This window comes from Larimichthys crocea, chromosome XVIII (assembly GCF_000972845.2).
Source record: "Larimichthys crocea isolate SSNF chromosome XVIII, L_crocea_2.0, whole genome shotgun sequence".
Lineage (NCBI taxonomy): Eukaryota > Metazoa > Chordata > Actinopteri > Sciaenidae > Larimichthys > Larimichthys crocea.
The window spans coordinates 16,137,937-16,158,848 of record NC_040028.1 but is presented as its reverse complement, the minus strand read 5'-3'; the positions used below and the strand labels follow the sequence as shown (position 1 = coordinate 16,158,848).

Below are 20,912 nucleotides of genomic sequence, written 5' to 3'. Positions count from 1 at the left end.
CTCTTGGAAAGCCGTTAAGCTGATCAAGAGAGAAATTATTGTCCGCGTTCAGAAATATGAATTGCATTTCACAAACACACCACACATGAAGGACCTGTGTGGGCCAAATGTTTATTCTGGCAACCGTTACAAGGTTTGTAGATGCAAGCTCCCGATGCTGCACTTATCCTACTGGGAAATGACATAACGGGAAGTCGATGCGAATCTGCTAGGAGTCTTACTCCAAACCTCACCATCCACCAAATAAGTTCATCAAAGGCAAAGCTGCCCTCTTATCACTACTTCCCCTGTCTGTTTGGTGGACTCTGGTATCAGATGAATCCTTATCGTGGCCATACAGTGCTGGTTCACATGTCATGTTATCACACAAGTCCTTTCCCCAGGGCTCCCACAGGAAGAATCTGTTCCCAGGGCGCTACATGCCAAGTATCTCAACTGCCTTACGGTAAGGAAAAAATGCAGTGTGGTCAAAAGAGGACAGTGAATTTAGGCAAGGTCTGTCCAATGTTTATGTCACTCTCATAATGAGACTAAGTGAGAGCCAAATGAGAGTAATTAGAAGTAATGGCTCCGTTTTAACAGTTTTAGTTGATTGAGTTAAAAGAGCTCCACTTAAATTTACTTCACAAATGTTTTAAAACATATAAATATAAAAAAAATAAGATTTAAAAAAAATATAAACAATAGAAATAGAAATACACAATATGAGCTGCTGTGCAGCAGTGTAGAAGCATTTGACAGGAAATAATAGTAAGAGTTCACAGTGTGCAGATTATTTTAAGTGTAGATCAAGATGAGGTAGCACAAAATATGTTAAATGAGGCGAGAGGTGGGTGAGAGTGTAGTAAATCAGTGAGCAGGATATATTAAACGTGGACTATTATATGTTATATTTAGATCTGAAAAACTAGTTTTGTGTATGAAAGGATTATATATTGTTTGGGGGTTATAGTCCATAAATACATAAATAGATACTGCTGTTTAAAACCAAACCAGATTTTTTATATATTATTTGAGTCTGTGGGTCATTTTTTACAGTATTTTTTTTTTTCCACAAACTGCATGAGTCATATTTCAAAGCTTAATTACCTTCTGTTTACACTGACTGGTGTGCATACTTCATTTATCTTTTTAATTTAATTTAAACAAACGTGCACTTTGTCTCCACCAAGCAAATAAAGGATTTATGCCCTAATGTGTATGCTTAATTTGTTTGTTTGTGTTATGGGGGGGCTATGCTATTATTTTTTATCATTATTAAAACAATGAAAGGAGGAACTACCGAGTCAGAGTATGTGGGAGGTGGAGGTGGTGACCATGGGGACTCCAGGCGCGTATTTCATAATACTCAGCATGGTGACGCGCTGGGGACCTGCTGCTGCTGCTGCTGCTGCTGTGAAGAACAAACTGGTGCTGCTCCTTCACACTGGACTTGTGTCAGAGATATGAATAATAATTTCATTATTTATTTGACTATTTTAATCACTAATTGATCCACTGAAAGGGAGTTATGTCCGCTCAAGGATTGTTAAGCAGTGTTTTCTCGTGCTCGATGAGCCCCAAAAGTATTTCCAGGAGGAGACTGAGGCAGACCAGGAGCTTGGACACGACGCTGATGCGACATTATGGTACCGAAGTAGAGGAGACGTCGTATAAGGTCAGTGAAAAACTTCACGGTGCACGTTATTGAAGCTGTCAGATTTTATTTAATGAGTTAACAATAAAAAAAAATTCAGAGCATGTCCGGAGTTGTCTACCTCTTTCCTAATATTTCTTGGAGATGCGTCCAGGTTGGAGAGACGGTGATGGTGTTTGCGTCAACTGATTTTGATAATTACCTTGGCAATGCGACTGTGTGGGTCCGAAAAGTGTCCAAAAACTTGGGTCTCTTTACGCGTGTTACTTTATATGTCTGCACTGCATCCGTGAGGAACTTCATACAAGAATTAACGCTCGGGAGCGAGCAGGACTTAAGCGCGCTCCTGCGCCTCGTATAAACAGTATATCCAAATTCCGGAAGTTGCTAGAAATCCCTAAAGCCCCAAGATTGTCGGTATGCTGCTTTGATCCTTAAACGGTCATATTCTGACTTTCTTCATGCGGACTCTCTTACTGCACCCCTACATGTTATGTAATACATCCAAAGCATATGGCTTTTATTAACCATTGCAACATCACCAAGTGTGACAAATAAGACAAACATTAGTTATTAGTAAAGGGAGGCACTATAGTTTTTTGTAGCTGCGTCACAGGACACCACAAATGATTCAGCTCTCTTACATGAAATGATGTCAGCAGACAGTGTTTGCTTGTGGCAACTTGTTGATGTTTGTTGGGAGAGGTATGCCTGACACATTTGGCAATTGTTTAGTTAGAGAGAGGGAGAGATCACATCATAAGTGAGACTTTAAAAGGTGGGGACTGTGATGGTTTCCCATAAAGCTTCCAGCCTGATAATAGCACAAATATGGAAGCAGAAATTATCACATTTGTGCATTGTAAGTCTGTCCGTGACCTTTAGAACAGGACTGTGACTGTTAAATAACTCTGAATGAGCCTGGAAACTCTTTTCACGGTCATTCCAGCCTTTGGTAAAAGCACTTTGGTTCAGTTTTTATTCAGAGTGAGGGTTTTACTTGCCCTTTGTTCTTTAGAAATGCAAAAGAAACTCTGGATTTATTCATGTACCTATTCATCAGTAGCCTGAGCGATGAATGTATGACCATGACACCATGTAAAGCAGTGGTAGCAGGGCAGTAAATGCAGATAAAAGCACTGACATTTCTGTGTAATGGCCATATCACCAAAGGAAACAAATCACCTGAGTTATTATTTCATATTAAGGCCTGGATACCTGGAAAAAGATTGTTGTCCATGTCCACCCCCTCATGAGGAGGTGCCTTGCTGCAATTACAAAGTAGAGGGAAAATACGGTATATTTAAAATCTATTACAATAGCCAGCTCTTCTTTTGTTAGAGATGAATATAATACTTTAGATTTATGGCATTCAGCAATGTCCCATGTGCCTAATTTGAGCCAATCTGTACTGCTGCGCTTAAGTTGGTCCTCATGGTAACACTATTTGTTTAGTATAATGGAAATGTATTGCAGATATGACATTACAATAGGCTTGTAATGAATACCAGGTATCTGGTCGCTCTTACCGTCATCAACAATAACCCCAGATCCTACAGCCTGAGCTCGTAGAAATGTAATCACAGTAAATCTGGATGAAGCTGATTAATATTGGAGACAGCTCTGTGTCAGAGAGGTTATTTAATGTGATTTATGACTTTGGGGAGCGCTTGTGTGCTGCCAACACCATTATGCTCGGAGAGATGCACTACAGTGTAGTTTTTGCCAAGTATTGTAAAGTTGGAAAATGTTACCTCAGACACACTGTGAAAATGTAGTTAGTTACAGATATTCTCATTAATCACTGATGATTTTTTACCACAAATACGAGATGTTTTGGGGTGTTTGGAGCCAGTACAGCTGTACTACTGTATTTTAAGAGCTTTAACATGCCACTGAGAAGAACTCCAGAGATCCCTTTTGGAGACTCACATGACCATGCTGTCGGCTTATACTGACAGTAAGTACTGTAAGTGCCTTACTGTATGCAAACTGCACTCCAAGTCTGTAATGAAAGTCACATTTTCTGGGTGTGCAAGTATCCAGCAAGCTATTCATCCAGGGACTATAGTATCTAAGATACCGTCGCAACAACAGTGGTGAAGTCAGGCTGACAGTGTTTCTCCCTTTGCACGGAACACTGCCCAATAACAGCCCCCGCTCTACAAGACTCTCCTTTTATGAGACGTAGTATATGTCTTGTAACTCAGGCCGTCCAGGCCTCTTGTAAAAGTAAAAAGTTACTGTATTTAGTTTCTTGCATGCCATCCAGTGTATATTTATTGTGCTTCGTAAAAAATAAATCACACAGGCAACTATAGGGGCGCACCACATACCTGGTGCCACGGCCTGAGGAGTCTGTCTATATTACAATGCAAATCAATCACTCCAATGTGTTTGGTCATAGTGTATCCTAATTAAGGTCTGCTGCTCTGTTATATGTCTGTGCTACATATGATTTACATGATCACCCTGCAGTAATGTATTACGTCATGATCCTGGCATAAAAAAAACACATCCTTTCCCTTGTTTAAAAAGTGTCAGAGGGGGATTTTTGACCTCGTATTTTCAATAGGTTGAAAATCGCTGTGCTCTAATAGAGGTGTACTCACTCAGGGTGTCAAGTAGGCTGAGCTGAGATGGAAAGCAGAGACATCTGGTTTACATGAACAAAGCCTCAACTTTTATTTCTCACAGTACAGCAGCATGACCTGATCCTTGGCTGCAGTCCCTCAGGCACATATTTCTTCCCACGGGGAGACTGTCCGTTAGCATGGCATGGAACTAAAGCCTGCTGGCTTGAAAGTGCAGCACCGTAGCATCCAGTATGTGTCTGGTAAGAGGAAGAATAAACAGTGGGTTAGATGGATCAATCATTGTTTTACTTCAATCAAATCTAATCTGACTTTCATGTGCCTTTATATGGTTACATACCTGACATATATTATCCCCTTGTTGTAAGTAAAATGGTCCTTATTTCCACCCTCAATAGCTAGATACCTGCACAGAATAATTCAGTTTACAGCCTCTCTATGGTAATACAGTATTTGTTGGTATAATATGGTGTAAAAATGAATTTGTTGGGCTTTTCAAGCTGCCAGTTAGGCTGATAGAAGAAAGGCATATTAACAGTCTTGGGTTTACTCAGTATATCACACTGAACGGTGTGACTTGCCATCAAAGAAGATCAATATGTTTACTGGAGTACATTGTTTAAGGGTCAAAAATGGAACAGACACACTGAAGCTTCAAACTTGTTTTTAAGGCAGCATTAACAATAAGTACATTCAAGTAAATCTAGCAGCCTGCAATACCTTTGATCTTCATCCATCTCCTGTATACATCTGCCTGCCATATTGTACTATAGAAGTGTTTTGGATGCCTTTGAATGTCATTGCCCGACTGCAAGACAAATGTTTATGATTGGCAAGGCATTGGTTTCCATTTCATTAGGGCTGTTATTAGACTAGCTCCTGCATATGAAGACCTTGTAAGATACTGAAGAATAATGCCTAAATGTCTAAATCCTTTACGTAAGGCAACTTATTGTATCATTCTATGTCTTGTTTTAGTGTCCACATTGTCTATGGAAGATGGTGATTTTGAAATGACCCTAGGCACTGTGTGATCTTCATATAATGCACAAGCCCTTAGAGAAATACCTTTATAAGTCACTCTAAACAGCCAGATCAGATATACAACTATGAAAAATCTCTCCGTTCGCTCAGGATTCTCTTAGGCGGCAAGTGAATTGCAGAATCTTACAAAGCCTTTAGAGGGAGCCATTTATCATTCTGTTGTAGTAATGCAGTGACCAAATGAGGACATTAATCACTGGGACAAAGATTAAGGGTTGACAGGAGGTAGCATCCGAAGAGGTGTGCACTCATCTTGTATCAAGGAAAGTTCTTCAGTTGTAAGTTTTAGAAAACATTTACATTGTACATGTAGCATGTTGCTTCAACATTTTGGTTTGGATGTGTGCTAAAGCGGCACTGGCATTTAAACACATAGTTAAAATGTGTTTTTATCTTATTCTCAATCATCTGTCTCAAGCTGGGGGAGGCTGGATTTATAGTTGCGTGCTAGATGGAATAGTATTTTTCATGTGTGCTATTACAGCTTTTTCAAAACCATCTCGAGTGTCCCGTAGTTCTTCGGTTGTGTTGGTGGAATAATTTGATGATGCAGAGAAAGAAAAGTTTGAGAGTACTGCGTTATTGAAGTGTTTAGGTGGAAAGTCATCTGCATTCCTCTGAGCACCATGGAGGAGAGACGGCCTGAAGGAGAAAGAGCTCAGAGGAAACCGAAAACTCCTCCCTGTTGCAAAGCCACATGAATTTCATTAAAAAAAAGGAATTTAATTTGCTAAATGTAAGAGGAAATATTTTTTTATTTAAAATCTTTTTCAGCTTTTCAGAAAATATTGGAGTTGTCAAATCTAGCAGTGTTCAGTATTTTACTATATTATTCTAAATAATAATAAAGCTGGAAAAGCTTAAAAACAGCAAGAGTGCTAAAAGTAGGGCTCCAATTAAAGTTGATAAAGACAGATACTAATACAAACATTTTGAAATCTATTTACACCATCAAGAGACACTAAACCTTTCGAATGAAACCCACACCAGAGAACTCTATACTACTAGGGAGATCTAAGAAATACAACATTTCTAAATAATTGGACACAAGATTCGATTGCGGTTTTGACTACTGAAGCAATAGTATCGTAACAGTATAGCTGAAGAAAAGTAGAAAACTGATATTAATTGCAGGCGACAGAATGGAAATTTAATCCCATCTGGAGGCCGATGCAGCTGTTCTGTCTACTCACAATATATGACATAAGGACCCAGGCAGTGACTGCCCCAGCTGCTGTGCAAGAGGGACCTCGTGCTCTTGATACTTATTAAAACTGATGTAACAATCCAAAATGATGAATCGTATCTGTTAAATTTTTGATTTACTTGTCTTGTTTAATTCCTGATCAGTGACCATGTGAACTGATTTTTTTGGCGTGTACAATAACTGAGAACAGGACACAAAGATGATCAGCTATCTGTTTAAATGTCCAAAACATTGAGCTATTAGTACTCCAGTATTAAGTTATAGGTGGCGGTTTCACTCTCTAGTTAATGAGGATTTCCAGATTTTTGTATTTGGATCACCTTCTGACAAGCTGCTTCCTGTTTATGATCCTCCTGCACAGTATTACCAAACCTCATTCCAGCACTCCAGCAAGCAAAAACCATGCCAGAATAGAAAAGAAGAGAAATTTCTGACTGGTATTTTAAAGTTGTCTTTAGTCTCACAATCAATAAACTCATAATTTGCTCGAGTAATTAACTACAAGTGGATATCATTGTTTTCAGTTACATTAACCTTAAGGCAACTAAACGTCCTTGTCAGAGGGGGGGTACTTAGATTAAAGGGTTAGGGTAAGGTCGTCCTGTGTGAGCTGCATATCAATCAGTCATTGCTGTCTCTACAAACACAAGGTGCACCTGCACAGGTGTTTTCACTTTGCCTAATTAGATTTATTGTCAGGACTGTGTGGATGATAGATTGTGTTGACCTGATATATCCCTTAACGAGGCACGATACAATCATTAATGTCTCAGGTCTTCTGTGAAAAAGGGGCTAATTACCAATTACTGAAAAACAATAGGCCTTTTTTGTGGAAGACATTTTGGCACAGCAGGAAAAGCACATGATGTAAATAATAAGATGAATGATGGCTTAATTCCATTTAGCTGCTCCAGTTTCAGGATGCATGGTGACTCAGTGCGACGGCTTATAGGGAACGCAACAGAGGCATCAATAATGAGATCAGCAACACCTGTGCCTTTCCTACGATGACAAGATAAAACATCTGCAGTGCAGCTTCAATCTGAGCAGGGCTTAACTACATTTTTACAACACGCTGGTTCTTTAACCTTGTTGTCAACTCTCATTTTAACTCTGCCAGCTCTGCTGCAAGGAGAGCTGAACCATATACAGATTTTAAAGTACCAGTGTGTGGGATTTAGTTGCATCTAGTGGTGTAATTGTTGCATTGCAATCCCTACACCTCGCCTTCCTAGTGAAAGGCAAAACACGCAAAGGGCCCCATCATGAGCGAGTATTTAGTTTGTCTAGAAACATGTTGTTTCAACATGGCAGACACCATGGAGGAGGACCCTCTCCCACTGTAGATACAAAAGGCTGATTTTAATCTAACAATTATACAATTATGAAAACACAGTTTTGCAGAATATATTCCACGTGTGCCAAATTTTGACAACAGAGTACCCCAACTCTTACACACTCTACCTTTTAAAAAAGCATAATCAATCTCTACCTGACAAATAATGATTTACTGGACATTAAACATTACCGAAAGGGAAGACAGCGATTATTTAAGACTTACCATTTGTCCTGAAGATTTACCTGTGTACAGAAGTCAACTATCCTTCTCAACAGCTTAATTAAAATCTGTCAAATACATTCAGTCTGTTCTGATCTGTTTCCATAACGTTTATAGATGAATTTCATAACCTTAGTACAGAGTAGTATTGTTATAATATGAAGGTCCAGTCATAGTTTGTTTGTTTGTTTGTTTGTTTGTTTGTTTTGCTAGCTTTTCCCCATTAATGCTGTAATTCGTGCCTTTGACTTGGTCTCCATAGCAACAGTGGCTGAGGCTTATGGGTATTGTAGTATAACGAGCGAGTTTAAGCCGGTCTTCCAACTGACAAACAAAAAAATGTTTTAAACGACATTTTAAAGTGTTAGACACTACTCGGGAGTTTAAAAAACTCTGGTAAGTTTCCATTCTTATAGCTTTACTGATACATTGTGTTACTCTCACTCGAGAAATAACGTTGTGTGTGTGTAATAACGTGTAACGTTACTCGACGTTACAGCCTGCTCAGTCAGATGGCTTTTCTTGTGTTAACTTGTGACCCGACACTGAGGCAACGCTGAACATTCAATCTGTTCTGATCTGTTCCGATAACATTTATAGATGAATTTCATAGCCGTAGTGCAGAGTAGTGCTGTTATAATATGAAGGTCCAGTCATTGTTTGTTTGTTTGTTTGTTTGTTTTGCTAGCTTTTCCACATTAATGCTGTAATTCGCGCCTTTGACTTGGTCTCCATAGCAACAGTGGCTGAGGCCTTTGGGTATTGTAGTATAACGAGCGGGTTTAAGCCGGTCTTCCAACTGACAAAAAAATGTTTTAAACCACATTTTAAAGTGTTAGACACTACTCAGGAGTTTAAAAAAACTCTGGTAAGTACTGTTATAATATGACGGTCCAGTCATAGTTTGTTTGTTTGTTTGTTTGTTTTGCTAGCTTTTCCCCATTAATGCTGTAATTCGCGCCTTTGACCTGGTCTCCATAGCAACAGTGGCTGAGGCTTATGGGTATTGTAGTATAACGAGCGAGTTTAAGCCGGTCTTCCAACTGACAAACAAAAAAATGTTTTAAACGATATTTTAAAGTCACTCAGGACTTTAAAAAAAACTCTGTTAAGTTTCCATTCTTATAGCTTTACTGATAAACTGTGTTACTCTCACTCGAGAAATAGTGTGTGTGTGTGTGTGTGTGTGTGTGTGGTAGGTAACGTGTAACGTTACTCGACGTTACAGCCTGCTCAGTCAGATGGCTTTTCTTGTGTTAACTTGTGACCCGACACTGTGGCAACACTGACCCCTCCCAATCCATTCATCAGTCTCAATGTTATTCAAAGGGACTGCGTCTAAAATCAGACGCTCAGCTTGCTCCACTTTGAAGTGCTCGCCCGCTTTGGTTCCCTGTCCAGACTCTTTTCAGCTGTGAAACATGTGGACTGTACTTTCAGTGGAGCGTTTCTTCTGGAGTCAAATGGCGTCGGTTTGTTTGGCATTAGTTGGTGGTCTACAACTTTGAGGGGGGTGACTTTTTCATCCATGGCGACCGGAGTGTTTGTATCACCCATCACCCATCTTGTGAGTAGCTGCTCTCGGTGAAACTTTGCAGTGCGCATTATGAATATATCGCCTTTGCAGGCTCCACTGTCTTCCAAAGTGGAGAAAACAATTATAGGTAAACAGAAACGTGTACGTTGTGTTTACGTTTTGCTTGCAAGACTTTGAAAAGTTCTGAAACAAACGCATCTTACATCATGTTATTGCTGTAGAAATGTGTGTTTCTCCACTTATTCCCACTCTGCATGCCCAGCATGTGTCATCACCATTTGGTAGCTTATTATTATTATTAGTCCAGTCCTTCAAGGACGTTTAGTAAATAATAGAGGGTTTTTTTCCCCCATTGTTGTATGACAAAACCTTGAACAGTCAGGAGTGTTCTCTGTAGACCACATGTATGTATTTATTTATTCTAAGAATGACAGGATGTGAGTAATTCAATGACTTTTTGTGTTTGTGTCAGGTGCAAATATTAAAGTGCGCTATTTTGGATTGGATCACTTCATAATATGACAAACTGCATCTCCAATTAAATTAAAGTTTTTAATCATCTAATGCAGAATTAATTTGATATATTCCAAAAAAATAAAATAATAATAATAGTATGTGTGGAAAACTCTTCCCACAATGCCCCATTCAATGGCTTCCTGAGCACTGAGGAATATTCGTCACCTCGCCGCGTCTTAGTTCAAGTGGGGTTGATTGGTCTAATCTGAGCTTTCAATCTTGCTATTTTGTATGAACTACCTTGCACGTTTCCTCTCATTGTGTTCGAGGCAGCGCGAACAAAAGCTCTGCGTTTCAACAAGGCTTTGAATTAAAAGTTTGGCACTGCACGGCTGAGGAAAGTGCACCTTGTTGTATATTCTCTAAAAACGTGTTGAGTGTTGGGAGAAATTATCGTTTACATTTCAATAGGTATGCTGGCGTTATTGCTGGCTTTGTTGAAATAGATTGTTTTAAAAATTAATGATTGTATAAAATAGGTGAATAAAACCCAAAAAGAAACTCTTTGAAGTCAAATTAATGTCACAAAATGGACTAAATAGCTTTTTTAAAAAAATCATAGTTCAAATGTCAGAAGTAGAAGAACAAAAAGGAGTGCTGTTCTTCTGGAAAGTCAGATGGCTCATGATGTTGTGGAGCGAGGGGACAAGTCTGGTGTTTTCGTTGTAAGATTATAAAGTACTGGCTTCATCCGTTGAAATCATGAGCTCAGTAACCAGAACCGGTAACTTCATCCAACTTTGACAATGACTGCTTCTGCAACAGCTGGGAGCAGCTGTTTGGGTCTGACTTTCTTCTCACTGCGATAAATTAGAGGGGGAAAAATAAAAGGTCATGTTAGAAAAAGGCATATAGAGGAGTTTAAATTCAACTATCCATGTTAAGCCAGTTATAATAAGAAATAAGATTAAGATAAGAGTTTCAGTACTGCACCCAAGTGACTGTGTGCTCAATTGTCATGTCTGGGCACGATAACAGTCACACCTATGTTTATGGAAATAGGGGTATTGCATCAAAAATGCTTGACACAGTTGTTTGCTATGAATTCCAAAGTAAGTAGTTTCAATTTAAAGGACGTCATTTCATTGACCGAGACAAACTGTGGGAACACAGCCAGGCCCTGTACATCAGATAGGAGAGAAAGTTTCCTCTCCCATATAATCACACAAGAGGAATGTTCTACATGGTTAGGTAACAGCAAAAAATGAGCAGTATATTGTTTCTATCACTGTCACACTTTGTCCCAATCATCTCTTGCCATGCTTAATTGACGTAGCGGCGGTAAAACAAAACACGTAAAGGAAGTTGTTCGTGTCATTGTTACACCCAACAGAAAAGCCTTGTCGAATGTAGCTCGGTTCTCTTGGATTCACAGATCAACTGTGTTTGTTTGTTGTAAATTTACGAGCATTGTCAGACCTGTGTATGAAATACTTAATACTAATCTATCTGACAATATACCCACAGCAAAATTCAGTTATAGCGACGACAAAACGCAAGATCCAGGTGAAATGTCCAAACTATGGCCACATAACTAGAATAAATGAAGAAGCCGTAGCAAGAAATGATTTCCAAATAGGTTAGTAAGTATTGAAGTTATTATACGCTTTTAGTATTTATTTGCTTTTTCGTCTGATGACAAAGCAGAGAGTAGGAGACAAGTAGCTGGCAGGTCTGTCTGGCGCATATGTTGCATTTGATGGTATGATTTTTTTACAGTACAATTAAAGTGCAAATTATACCTCCAGTTGTTTGAGCAACATGATATCATAAGTAGAGATATTAGTCCCTACTTTAGTTAAGACACCATAGGAGTGATGACTGAAATGTTTTTCCAGTGGTCGTCCTGTTTACAGATTTCTGATTTAATGAAGCGAAGTTAACCCACTGTCATCAGTGCGGCGTAGGTCGCTACGGCGATCTATCCCAAATGAAAGCGAGCCACCTTTGTGATAAAGGAACACCCAAGATGGCGGGCTAACCCACTTAATCGCGCTTTGTGCTGGAGTTGTTTTCGCTGAGGAGGTTTATAATCGTGATGAATGCCTAATCCTTCAAGCAAATGTTTCCTAATTCCAGTTTCTAAATTGTTTTGAGGATTTTGTCTTCCAGCATGTGACAGTAAATCGAGTGTCTCGACATTCTGGACACACAAAACAAGATGATGTCATCGTAGGCTTACAAAAGTTGTGGTTTCTTTGACATTTCGTGTGCCAAACGGTTGATTCATTTGCAATGAACAGTGCCTAATTATCAATCGGAGGCCAACAGTTGACTGAAATGTATTTAGACTAGACACTTTAGTCATACTGCAGGCTGTATTACGTGCTCATTTGCTGCTACAAACAACTATTCAATCAATAATTAAGTGGTTTTGTTTTGCCCAGAATGCACTGCGTCTGTCTCAAATTATTTTTTGTGCACTTAAAGGAATGATTTACTTGTTAACAGCACTGATGGTAGACATACGGATTAGTGACCGCTGCCTTTGTACAGCAAACACACAGGCAAAGACAATGTTCTTTTCATACCATGTTTCTTGTACTGTACTATACTTTGTCATACATGTATTAGAAAATAGTCTGCTACTGTAACACGGCCTTAATTCTCATTTAATGGCAGTGAGCCACTTTAGAGTAAGCCTTATCCTGATAATGAGTTACTAAGCCTCTTTGGAACATGGCTCATATGATTGGCTTGACTGTACTGGATCAAAGCACTGTAATCTCCAGCATGGAGATGCTCAGAGGTTGGATTGCAGATCAGATTATTTGCCCTGTCATTAGTACAGAACTAAAACTTTAACCTCTAGCTACGCTCGCTTTCCTGAATCCGAAAATCAAAAACAAACTTGTGTTAGGTCAGCCGATGATTAATGCGAATGTTTCAGCTGCCTGCGTATATGTCAAGCATGCTGGGTGTGTGTAGAGTTTGCATTTGGTCATGATAGCAGTGATGGATGTGTCTGTGTGTCCTCAGGGTGACTTCACCTGGAACAGCGTGTCAGGACGCAGCGTTGGCCTGAAGCCCGTCCCCCTGCAAAGCCTGTCCGAGTTGGAGAGGGTTCGTCTCCAGGACGTGGCCTTCAGGAGACTGCTTCGAGATCGTGACCTGAGTTGCCAAATCGCCATCCCTAAATGTATTAAAACACACACACACACACCTATATGGTCGACTTGTTTATTCACCAAGTTGCTTTTCTATCTCTCGCTGAAGCTTGTCACAGCACGTCTTCAGAAACAGCTCAGCAAAACGTCAGAAAGTGAATCATTTTCCTTGTTTTGATGCAAACTAAGCAAATTATTGTTAGAAATGTGTTTTCACAAAAACTCCTCATCCTTTGTCTTGACACGTTTGTTAGTTCTTATGAAACGTGTAAGCATTTAGGAAATGTGCCCAAGAATATCAAGTGGAGCACCCGAGAGCGGCAGCATATTAATTAGGGTTCTTTATTTCACTGTTTAACACCTCTGCCTCTTTTTTCAGATGGCCACAAGAAGAAGTCACTCAGGCGGAAGTTGGATTCATTATCTAAAGAGAAGAGTAAAGACAAAGGTAATGTGGGGTGTGCTAGATATACTCAATGCTGCGGCGGGTGTAGTGTGGCACTCTCCTTCGTAAATTGTCTCTAGATGAGAATTTCTAACACACGCACTGATCTTATTGTTATTCTTTCCAAATCCGGGAAGATAAACAGTTGTGTTTTTTGTTTGCTGTTGCCTCCGATTCCTGTCAGACTTCAGTTCCTCCTCTAGTTTCTAGTCTAGTCGGCCTCTGACACTCTGAAGGGATACTCCTTGATCCTTTTGGTTAAAGCTGTATAGGCTCACTGAAGCAGACATTCTCAGCTGTTTATACGTGTGGAGCACTGAGTGATCAGAATCTCACAGTACAGTAAAGAAGTCTCGGAGGGAGATGTGATCTTCGACTGCCGCGCCCGCTGCAACAATCTGGCAGGAAAGTGATGTTCTCTGTCAGACAGGCAGTCGAGGGAAATAACAAAAACAATCTTAAGTGGTGGCTCATTCATTACAGCCTATCCTCAGGCATGGCCACCCCTCCTCTTTCCTCTTTTCCCCCCTTTTGTTTACAAAGGCACTTCAGAAAGTATGTGCTCTCTGACTGTGAATATTGAGCGTGCACTGCAGAGCACTGTTCTTAGCATTTCTCATGGCATATTTTATTTAGAGCAGCGTTTTATTAAAAAGAATATAAAGACCGAATACAAACTGAGTTTTAACACACTTCCAGAGGGTAGAATGTAAAATGTGCTGATATGATTAAGAGTAATTCAGCATTACCAAGTTGACTTGAGGCCAAGAAGGTGAACTTTAAGTCCCTCTGTCTTGCCCTTTTCCCCTCACACAGAGACTACACCCCAGGCGTTTGGCATACCGCTGTCGCAGGTCATATCCAACGACCGCGCACTTAAGCAGCGGCACGATCCCCCACGGGAGGGCCACAGCGACCCCACTGAATTGATGCTATCCTTCCTCCACCTCACCTCCAGCTTCAAAAGGGCCAACAAGGAGCTCTCCAGCAGCAACTCGTCCCTTAGCTCCACTTCTGAGACCCCTAATGAATCACCTCTGCCCAGCACACTGGACGCAGCCCCCCGGACACGCAGGAGGGTAAGCTTTGTCCTGACGATAAGCCTGCTCTCGTGGAGCGACAGGGAATCTGTCTGATTACACTCGCACACTAGATTTCTCTGGGAATATGTGACCTTTTTTTTTTTTTTTTTTGGATGTTCGCTCAGCGAGCGGATGATGGAGGCACATTTTATCACTCACAGCACAGTTGTCACCCATCTGCTTGACAGGGCGGAGTATCTGTGGATTGCATCACTGACCTTGATGATAACCAGTCTCGGCTCTTGGAGGCCCTCCAGCTGTCTCTGCCAGTAGAGGCAGCTGGCAACAGGAAGAAGCGCCATGACAAAAAGCTCAGCCTCAACCCCATTTACAGACAGGTGCCGAGAGTAGTGGATCTCTGCTGCCAGCACCTAGAAAAACACGGTACACATGATCACATGTTATATGTTATGGAATTGCTCTGCATATGTGGATTCAGTCAGAACATGCTGCGTGATCGTAACCTTGTGAATCATACGTCTTTTGCCCACAGGCCTGCAGACGGTTGGAATTTTCCGTATTGGCAGTTCTAAGAAGAGAGTGCGACAGGTACGATTTCAGCTTTAACTTCAACACACTTCAGTAAACTTCAGCAGCTTTTTTTGCTGTAACACTGTCACAATATTTCACGCAGCTTCGCGAGGAGTTTGACCAGGGATGGGAGGTACATTTGGACGAGGAACACTGCATCCATGATGTAGCCGCATTGCTGAAAGAGTTCCTCAGAGACATGCCTGACCCGCTGCTGACAAGAGAACTTTACACTGCCTTCATCAACGCAATGTGTGAGGAGTATATGCGTAAATAAAACAATTAACAAGAAGTCAGCATGCTTTTGGTTAAAATCTTCACTCGTGTGGTGTTTTCAATTCACGTCATTGTTCTGGCCTTTTTTTTTTCTCTGCAGTGCTGGATTATTCAGACCAAGAGAGCGCCCTCCAGCTCCTGGTATTCCTGCTTCCTCCCTGTAACAGCGACACGCTGCAGCGCATCCTCTGCTTGTTGTCCACGGTGGCTGCACATGCCGAAGACAGCCTGGACAGTGAGGGGCAGGAGGTAAACAAACAGTACAAACCTCTGTGAAACTCGTGCAAGATGAGATTTACATACACATGTCAAGCCTGTTGATACATGTGGACCAGTTCTCTTGGCAGTTTTAAAACTTCCACCAGCAAGCACCAAAAAAATATGCAACAGAAATGAGCAACCATCACAGAATAATTCTGAATAACATAAATAATCTGTTTACAAGTTCAGTGCGATCGTGATGAATCCGAGCAGCCATCAGAGGGCAGCGAGACAGATGTTTGTTACATCTGCAGCCTCTAATTTGAAGTGCCAAAACACAATGAATTATGCACGATGATCCATTGTGGGTATCTTGATTAAATGATGCACAACCAACACGAATCACCCAGCTGCACAAAAACCACAAAAACATCACAAACGTCATTAGAGCTTCGTCATTATTTATTCGCATAGTTTATTCATTGTAAACAACGAGTGTGAGGGAATTGTGCTCTAGCGGGAAGTGTTCTCAACAGACACTACTCCATGAAGCCACTGTCAGTCATCTGTCATTCACCACTGGGATTGGAATACCTTGTTGAAACATGCAAGATTAATTAATCATCACACCGTCAGTGTCTATAAACACACACTTAATGAACTCATTGTCCTTGTGAACAGACTCCAGCCTTTGTGATTTTTGCTGTTCAACATGGGGCCCAAACAGCCTTTTTGTTGTACTGGTCAATTTTTTCCCCCATTAATCTTAACAAATGGAGATTAATTGTTTCCCACAGATATAAAACCTAGAGCCATACATACTGTAACGTTCAGCTTGGCCTCTTTGAACAAAAAGGAGCCAGTCAGCCTTATTGATGGTGGCAGGGCTGTGTAAGGCGCACATTCCCAACATTTCCTAGGTGCCAAGGAGAGTTTGTCTACAGCAAAAGACCCTTTAATGCGATAATTACTCTAGGAGACTAAAAGTTTTCATTTCTGTGTGTTGAAAGATGATAAGGGGAAATTGGTTCCATTTTTAACTTTGTAAAAATCAGCTAAATTAGTTAAATCATTTCAATCTAGAAAACATTTCTTGTAATTGCAGGGGTCAAATTTGTGTTATCAAAGACAATTTGTCTGCGATGTGGTTTACTCTCAAAGCTGTGGAACAAGATAAATCTTGTTTTAACTTGGAAGATTGTTGGTTAAAAATGAAAATAAACTTTCATTTATTTAAGACATCTTACTGCTGTTCTACCATGTAGATAGGGTTGCGAAAATGACTGTGTGTATGTCCGGACGAATAAATTCTGTCTGCCATTCTGTTTAGATCACAGGAAACAAGATGACATCACTCAATTTAGCCACCATCTTTGGACCGAACCTCTTACACAAGCTAAAAAACTCAGACAAAGAGTTTGCAGTCCAGAGTTTTGCCCGCGCAGAGGAGAGCACAACCATCATCAGCGTGGTCCAAAGGATGATCGATACATACGATGCACTGTTTACGGTAAGCCGCCCTCACTGCAAACCGTTAATGACTGGGTTTAATCAAACAAGCTGAGGTCTTCCTTTGGCAAGAAAAAAAAAAGTGTTTACGAGGACTCCTTAAGCTTAATGGAGTGGAACCAGTAATAAAATGTAAACATTGGCTGTTTTTTTGAGAAGGAATAAGCTTTTACAGTCACTTATAAAACAAAGTAGAATCACAGTAACACAGAGAAATCTGTGCAGTTTGTTTTACTCTCCTGAACCTTTGTAAAACTCATTTTAGTGCACGGCAAACGAGAGGCCGCACTGGAGAGGCTAATAAGTGTTTATAGACAATGATTGGAAATAAGGACAGGGTCCTTCTCTACATTATGTTTTCTGCTTTTCAACACTGACATTATGTAAATGCAGTTTCCTATGTGTTAAACCTTTTTTAAAAAAAAAAAAGATTAGATATATCTATGTAGGCGACAGTAATTTAAGGTTTCAAGGTGCTTTACAGGAGATGAAACAGCACAGATGAAAACAACACACAGAACATTTGGGGGATACAATAAAGTTAAAAAGAGTCGAACGATAAAAGCCAGTCATTTACATTTAAGAGTTCATAAACATCCTATAAAAGGCTTTAAGAAAGGGCTGTTATAAGTCTTACTCTTCTTATTAAGGCAGAAGGAAATGAAGGTAACAAAGAATACAGTTTTATGTTGTCTCTTCTGATCCTCACAGGTCTCTGCAGACCTGCAGAACGAGGTGCTGATGACTTTACTAGAAACTGATCCTGATGTCGTGGATTACTTACTGCGGAGGAAGGCTTCCCAACACTCGTGAGTGTCTTCCTTTTGTCATATTGTTCTTGTATGTGTGTGTTCGCTGCCCTTCTGCCTCCACATGATCGATATAAAGAATGCATCATGTCTCATGATTACTCTCTTGGGGGATATTTATTGTGTTTACGATATTTATTATGTCTTCTTGCTTTCTGCAGAGAGCCAGCTCTTCTTAGAGCAGAAGAGTCCTTCTCTCTGACTGAAAGGCGATTATCCAACGACTCCATCAAAGCGTCTAGCGGAGAGGTGTCTCCCTACGACAACAACTCCCCTGTGCTGTCAGATCGACTGCTGTGTAAATACCCAGAGGACAGCAGTCCACTCTCTAACGGGATCCCCAGACTTTCTCGGCAGCACAGACTCAGTAGCCAAGACGGCTCTGGCAGCACCTCTCCTACGCTGTCTACAGACAAAGGTGAACTAAATTCATTTCTTAGTAATACATGATCACAGAATTTAAAGGAATAGTTTGACATTTTCTTGTTGACATTTAGATGAGAAGTTTTATGCCTCTCTCATGTCTGTACGATAAGTACTGCTGGACTAACCTGCTGCTGTTTTTAGCTTCATATTCAGATGTGTATCGTTATTGATACAGATTCTTATTAATACTATTTGCCATGATTTTGGACAAGAAATAAAGACGTGGCATGAAAAAATGAAAAGATTCATTCAAGTAACACTTTGGCACAAAAAGTAGTTTGTAATATTTCATAAATACAGATAGCAAGTATCATTTGTCCAGGAGCTTATCGATATTTAGGTACTGGTACCAGTTGTCAATATCCACCCATAACTACAGTAGTCATTTATCTTTTTTTAAAGCAGATCTGAACAGAAGTTTGCCTTAGTATTGAGCATTAACTTTTATTATATTGATATAATAAACTAAAGTAATCCTCTTGTTGCTTTTGCTCCTGTTAGAGGCCTCCACTGATGATTTCTGGGACACCTGGAATGAGCTGTTCAACAAGGATTTCACTGGCTATCACATCACCGGTATGGAAAGCCTTTGCACATGTTGTTGCAGATGGTCTTGAGATATATATATATATATAATGAATGCTGGATGCTGGATGTTAATGAGCACTTTCTCCCAGGCTCCCATGGAGACGTGTCGGAATGTGAGTCATATGGATCATCAGAGGGGCTGAGCAGTCACCAAGGTAACAGCGAGCTGCCCATCAGACCAACACAAACCTCATTGGGCACGCTGGAAATCAGGCCACACCTCCCGGTGACTCGCAGCAGCAGTGGTCCTCACGACCAGAGAGGACAGACACAGTCGCAGGCATCATTGCATCAGGCGTTGAGTGGCCAATCAGCAGCTGTTAGCTCGGACGACTTAGCAGGAAGGACAGGACACGCTGCATGTCTATTACTTAAGGTCGGAATGAATAATTCGTCTCCCCTTCACTACTCTGGACAGCTGAGGGACACCCATATTTCTCACTCCACACCCTCCCTCTTCACATGTCAGCCTGGCTCCCACACTCCACAGCAGTCCCTGCAAGGCCCAGCCTCCCAGTCTGCAGATACTGCAAACGCCTCTGGGCCTGCACAAGCAAAGAGCCCCGGTGGTGCTCCGGACTCGCGGGCGGAGAGGTGGCATATATGGCAGATAATGCCAAAGGAAAACACAGACACCCTGCCTGAAACTCTGGTGTGATGCACCGCCTGACTGTGATTCACTCTCTGGTCATCAGTCGATGAAACACTGTCTGTCTGCAGCACGAGTTAATGTTCCTCATTGAGAGACTGATGGAACTTTACACTGAATGTTTCTTAAATATGTCTTATTGTGTCTTTAACTGTATATATATCTGTTTTTTGCATCATATAAAATGACTGATACATTTTTTATTTTTGTAGTTTATTTTTTATGCGTTGTCAGACACAACAGACTAAATTAATAATGTGCGACGCAGCCGTCAAAACCTTGTGTTTAGACTTGACTGTCATAATTAGACTTGAATGATATGAAGCTTAATTTGAAGCCATGAATGTAAAAATATAAACCCAGTTTATGTTTTGCTTTAACATCGCTGTAGTGCCATGATATGTACCGAGGCTACTAGTCTCCAATTCGAATCTACTTGGCCTCCATATTTCAACAACAAAACTGGAGGATATGTTTTAAGTAAGAGTTATTACACTATATTTAGTGTTGCAAGATTTAAATGAACTGTCACATTTCAGCATTCATTTTCTGCTTGTACACAGCCACAGCTAAGCAGTGTTATTTACAGGGATATCTATTACGATTATTATGTTGTTAATTTACAGTACTTTGTAATTTAATGAAGAACAATTATCCACGTTTTCCTAGTTGCCTAATAAACTGTGATCAGTTTAATGGAGAATGATGAAAACCAATATAAGCCTGTCCTGTCTGATACATATAAATATATTTATTGTTGTAATGTTTGATTTCATCAGTGGCCTTAGTCTCTGTGGATCGGTCAGCTGTTTGTAAACTGTAGATAAACGTAGAAAAATGGAAGAATCAGTTCTGTTATTTGACCTGAAACAAACTAATCAAATCTAAAAAATATAAGTTTGTGTATTGTGATATACAGTAGCTCAGCATGTGCAGTTATCGGTATCTTGTGTTCAGGTTAAAACAGGATGGGTGCTGAACATTACAATGATATGCAGTAGTAGTAATACAGTATCTGCCCATCGATATTGTTGTTGACGCTGCTTTTTTATGAGCATTACGTAATGACGTCTTTATCATAGATTTGTATCTGCACTCTTTAAAAGCGGCCACAGTTTACAGATTAAAATAGATTTTCTTAACTGTAGAAAATGAATGTGAGAGTCAGCGTGCTGCGTTTCCTTTAAGGAGGTGTGG

General features: G+C 40.4%; 1 protein-coding gene across 2 annotated transcripts; it reads left to right on the top strand.

Moving 5' to 3' along the window:
• Positions 1-1,383: 1,383 nt before the first annotated feature.
• LOC104928707 (rho GTPase-activating protein 6) lies at positions 1,384-20,427 on the top strand. Of its 2 annotated transcripts, none has more exons than XM_027291002.1 (13): positions 1,384-1,657; positions 13,072-13,231; positions 13,579-13,647; positions 14,461-14,723; positions 14,915-15,110; positions 15,220-15,275; positions 15,361-15,511; positions 15,634-15,782; positions 17,065-17,244; positions 17,955-18,052; positions 18,214-18,470; positions 18,980-19,054; positions 19,156-20,427. In XM_027291002.1, exons 1-13 carry the CDS (start codon positions 1,511-1,513, stop codon positions 19,722-19,724), a joined length of 2,370 nt encoding a protein of 789 aa, XP_027146803.1. In that variant the 5' UTR covers positions 1,384-1,510; the 3' UTR covers positions 19,725-20,427. The 2 variants fall into 2 exon arrangements, with proteins under 2 accessions (XP_027146803.1, XP_027146804.1); XM_027291003.1 differs by lacking the exon at positions 1,384-1,657 and adding an exon at positions 9,287-9,606.
• The last annotated feature ends 485 nt before the right edge of the window (positions 20,428-20,912 follow it).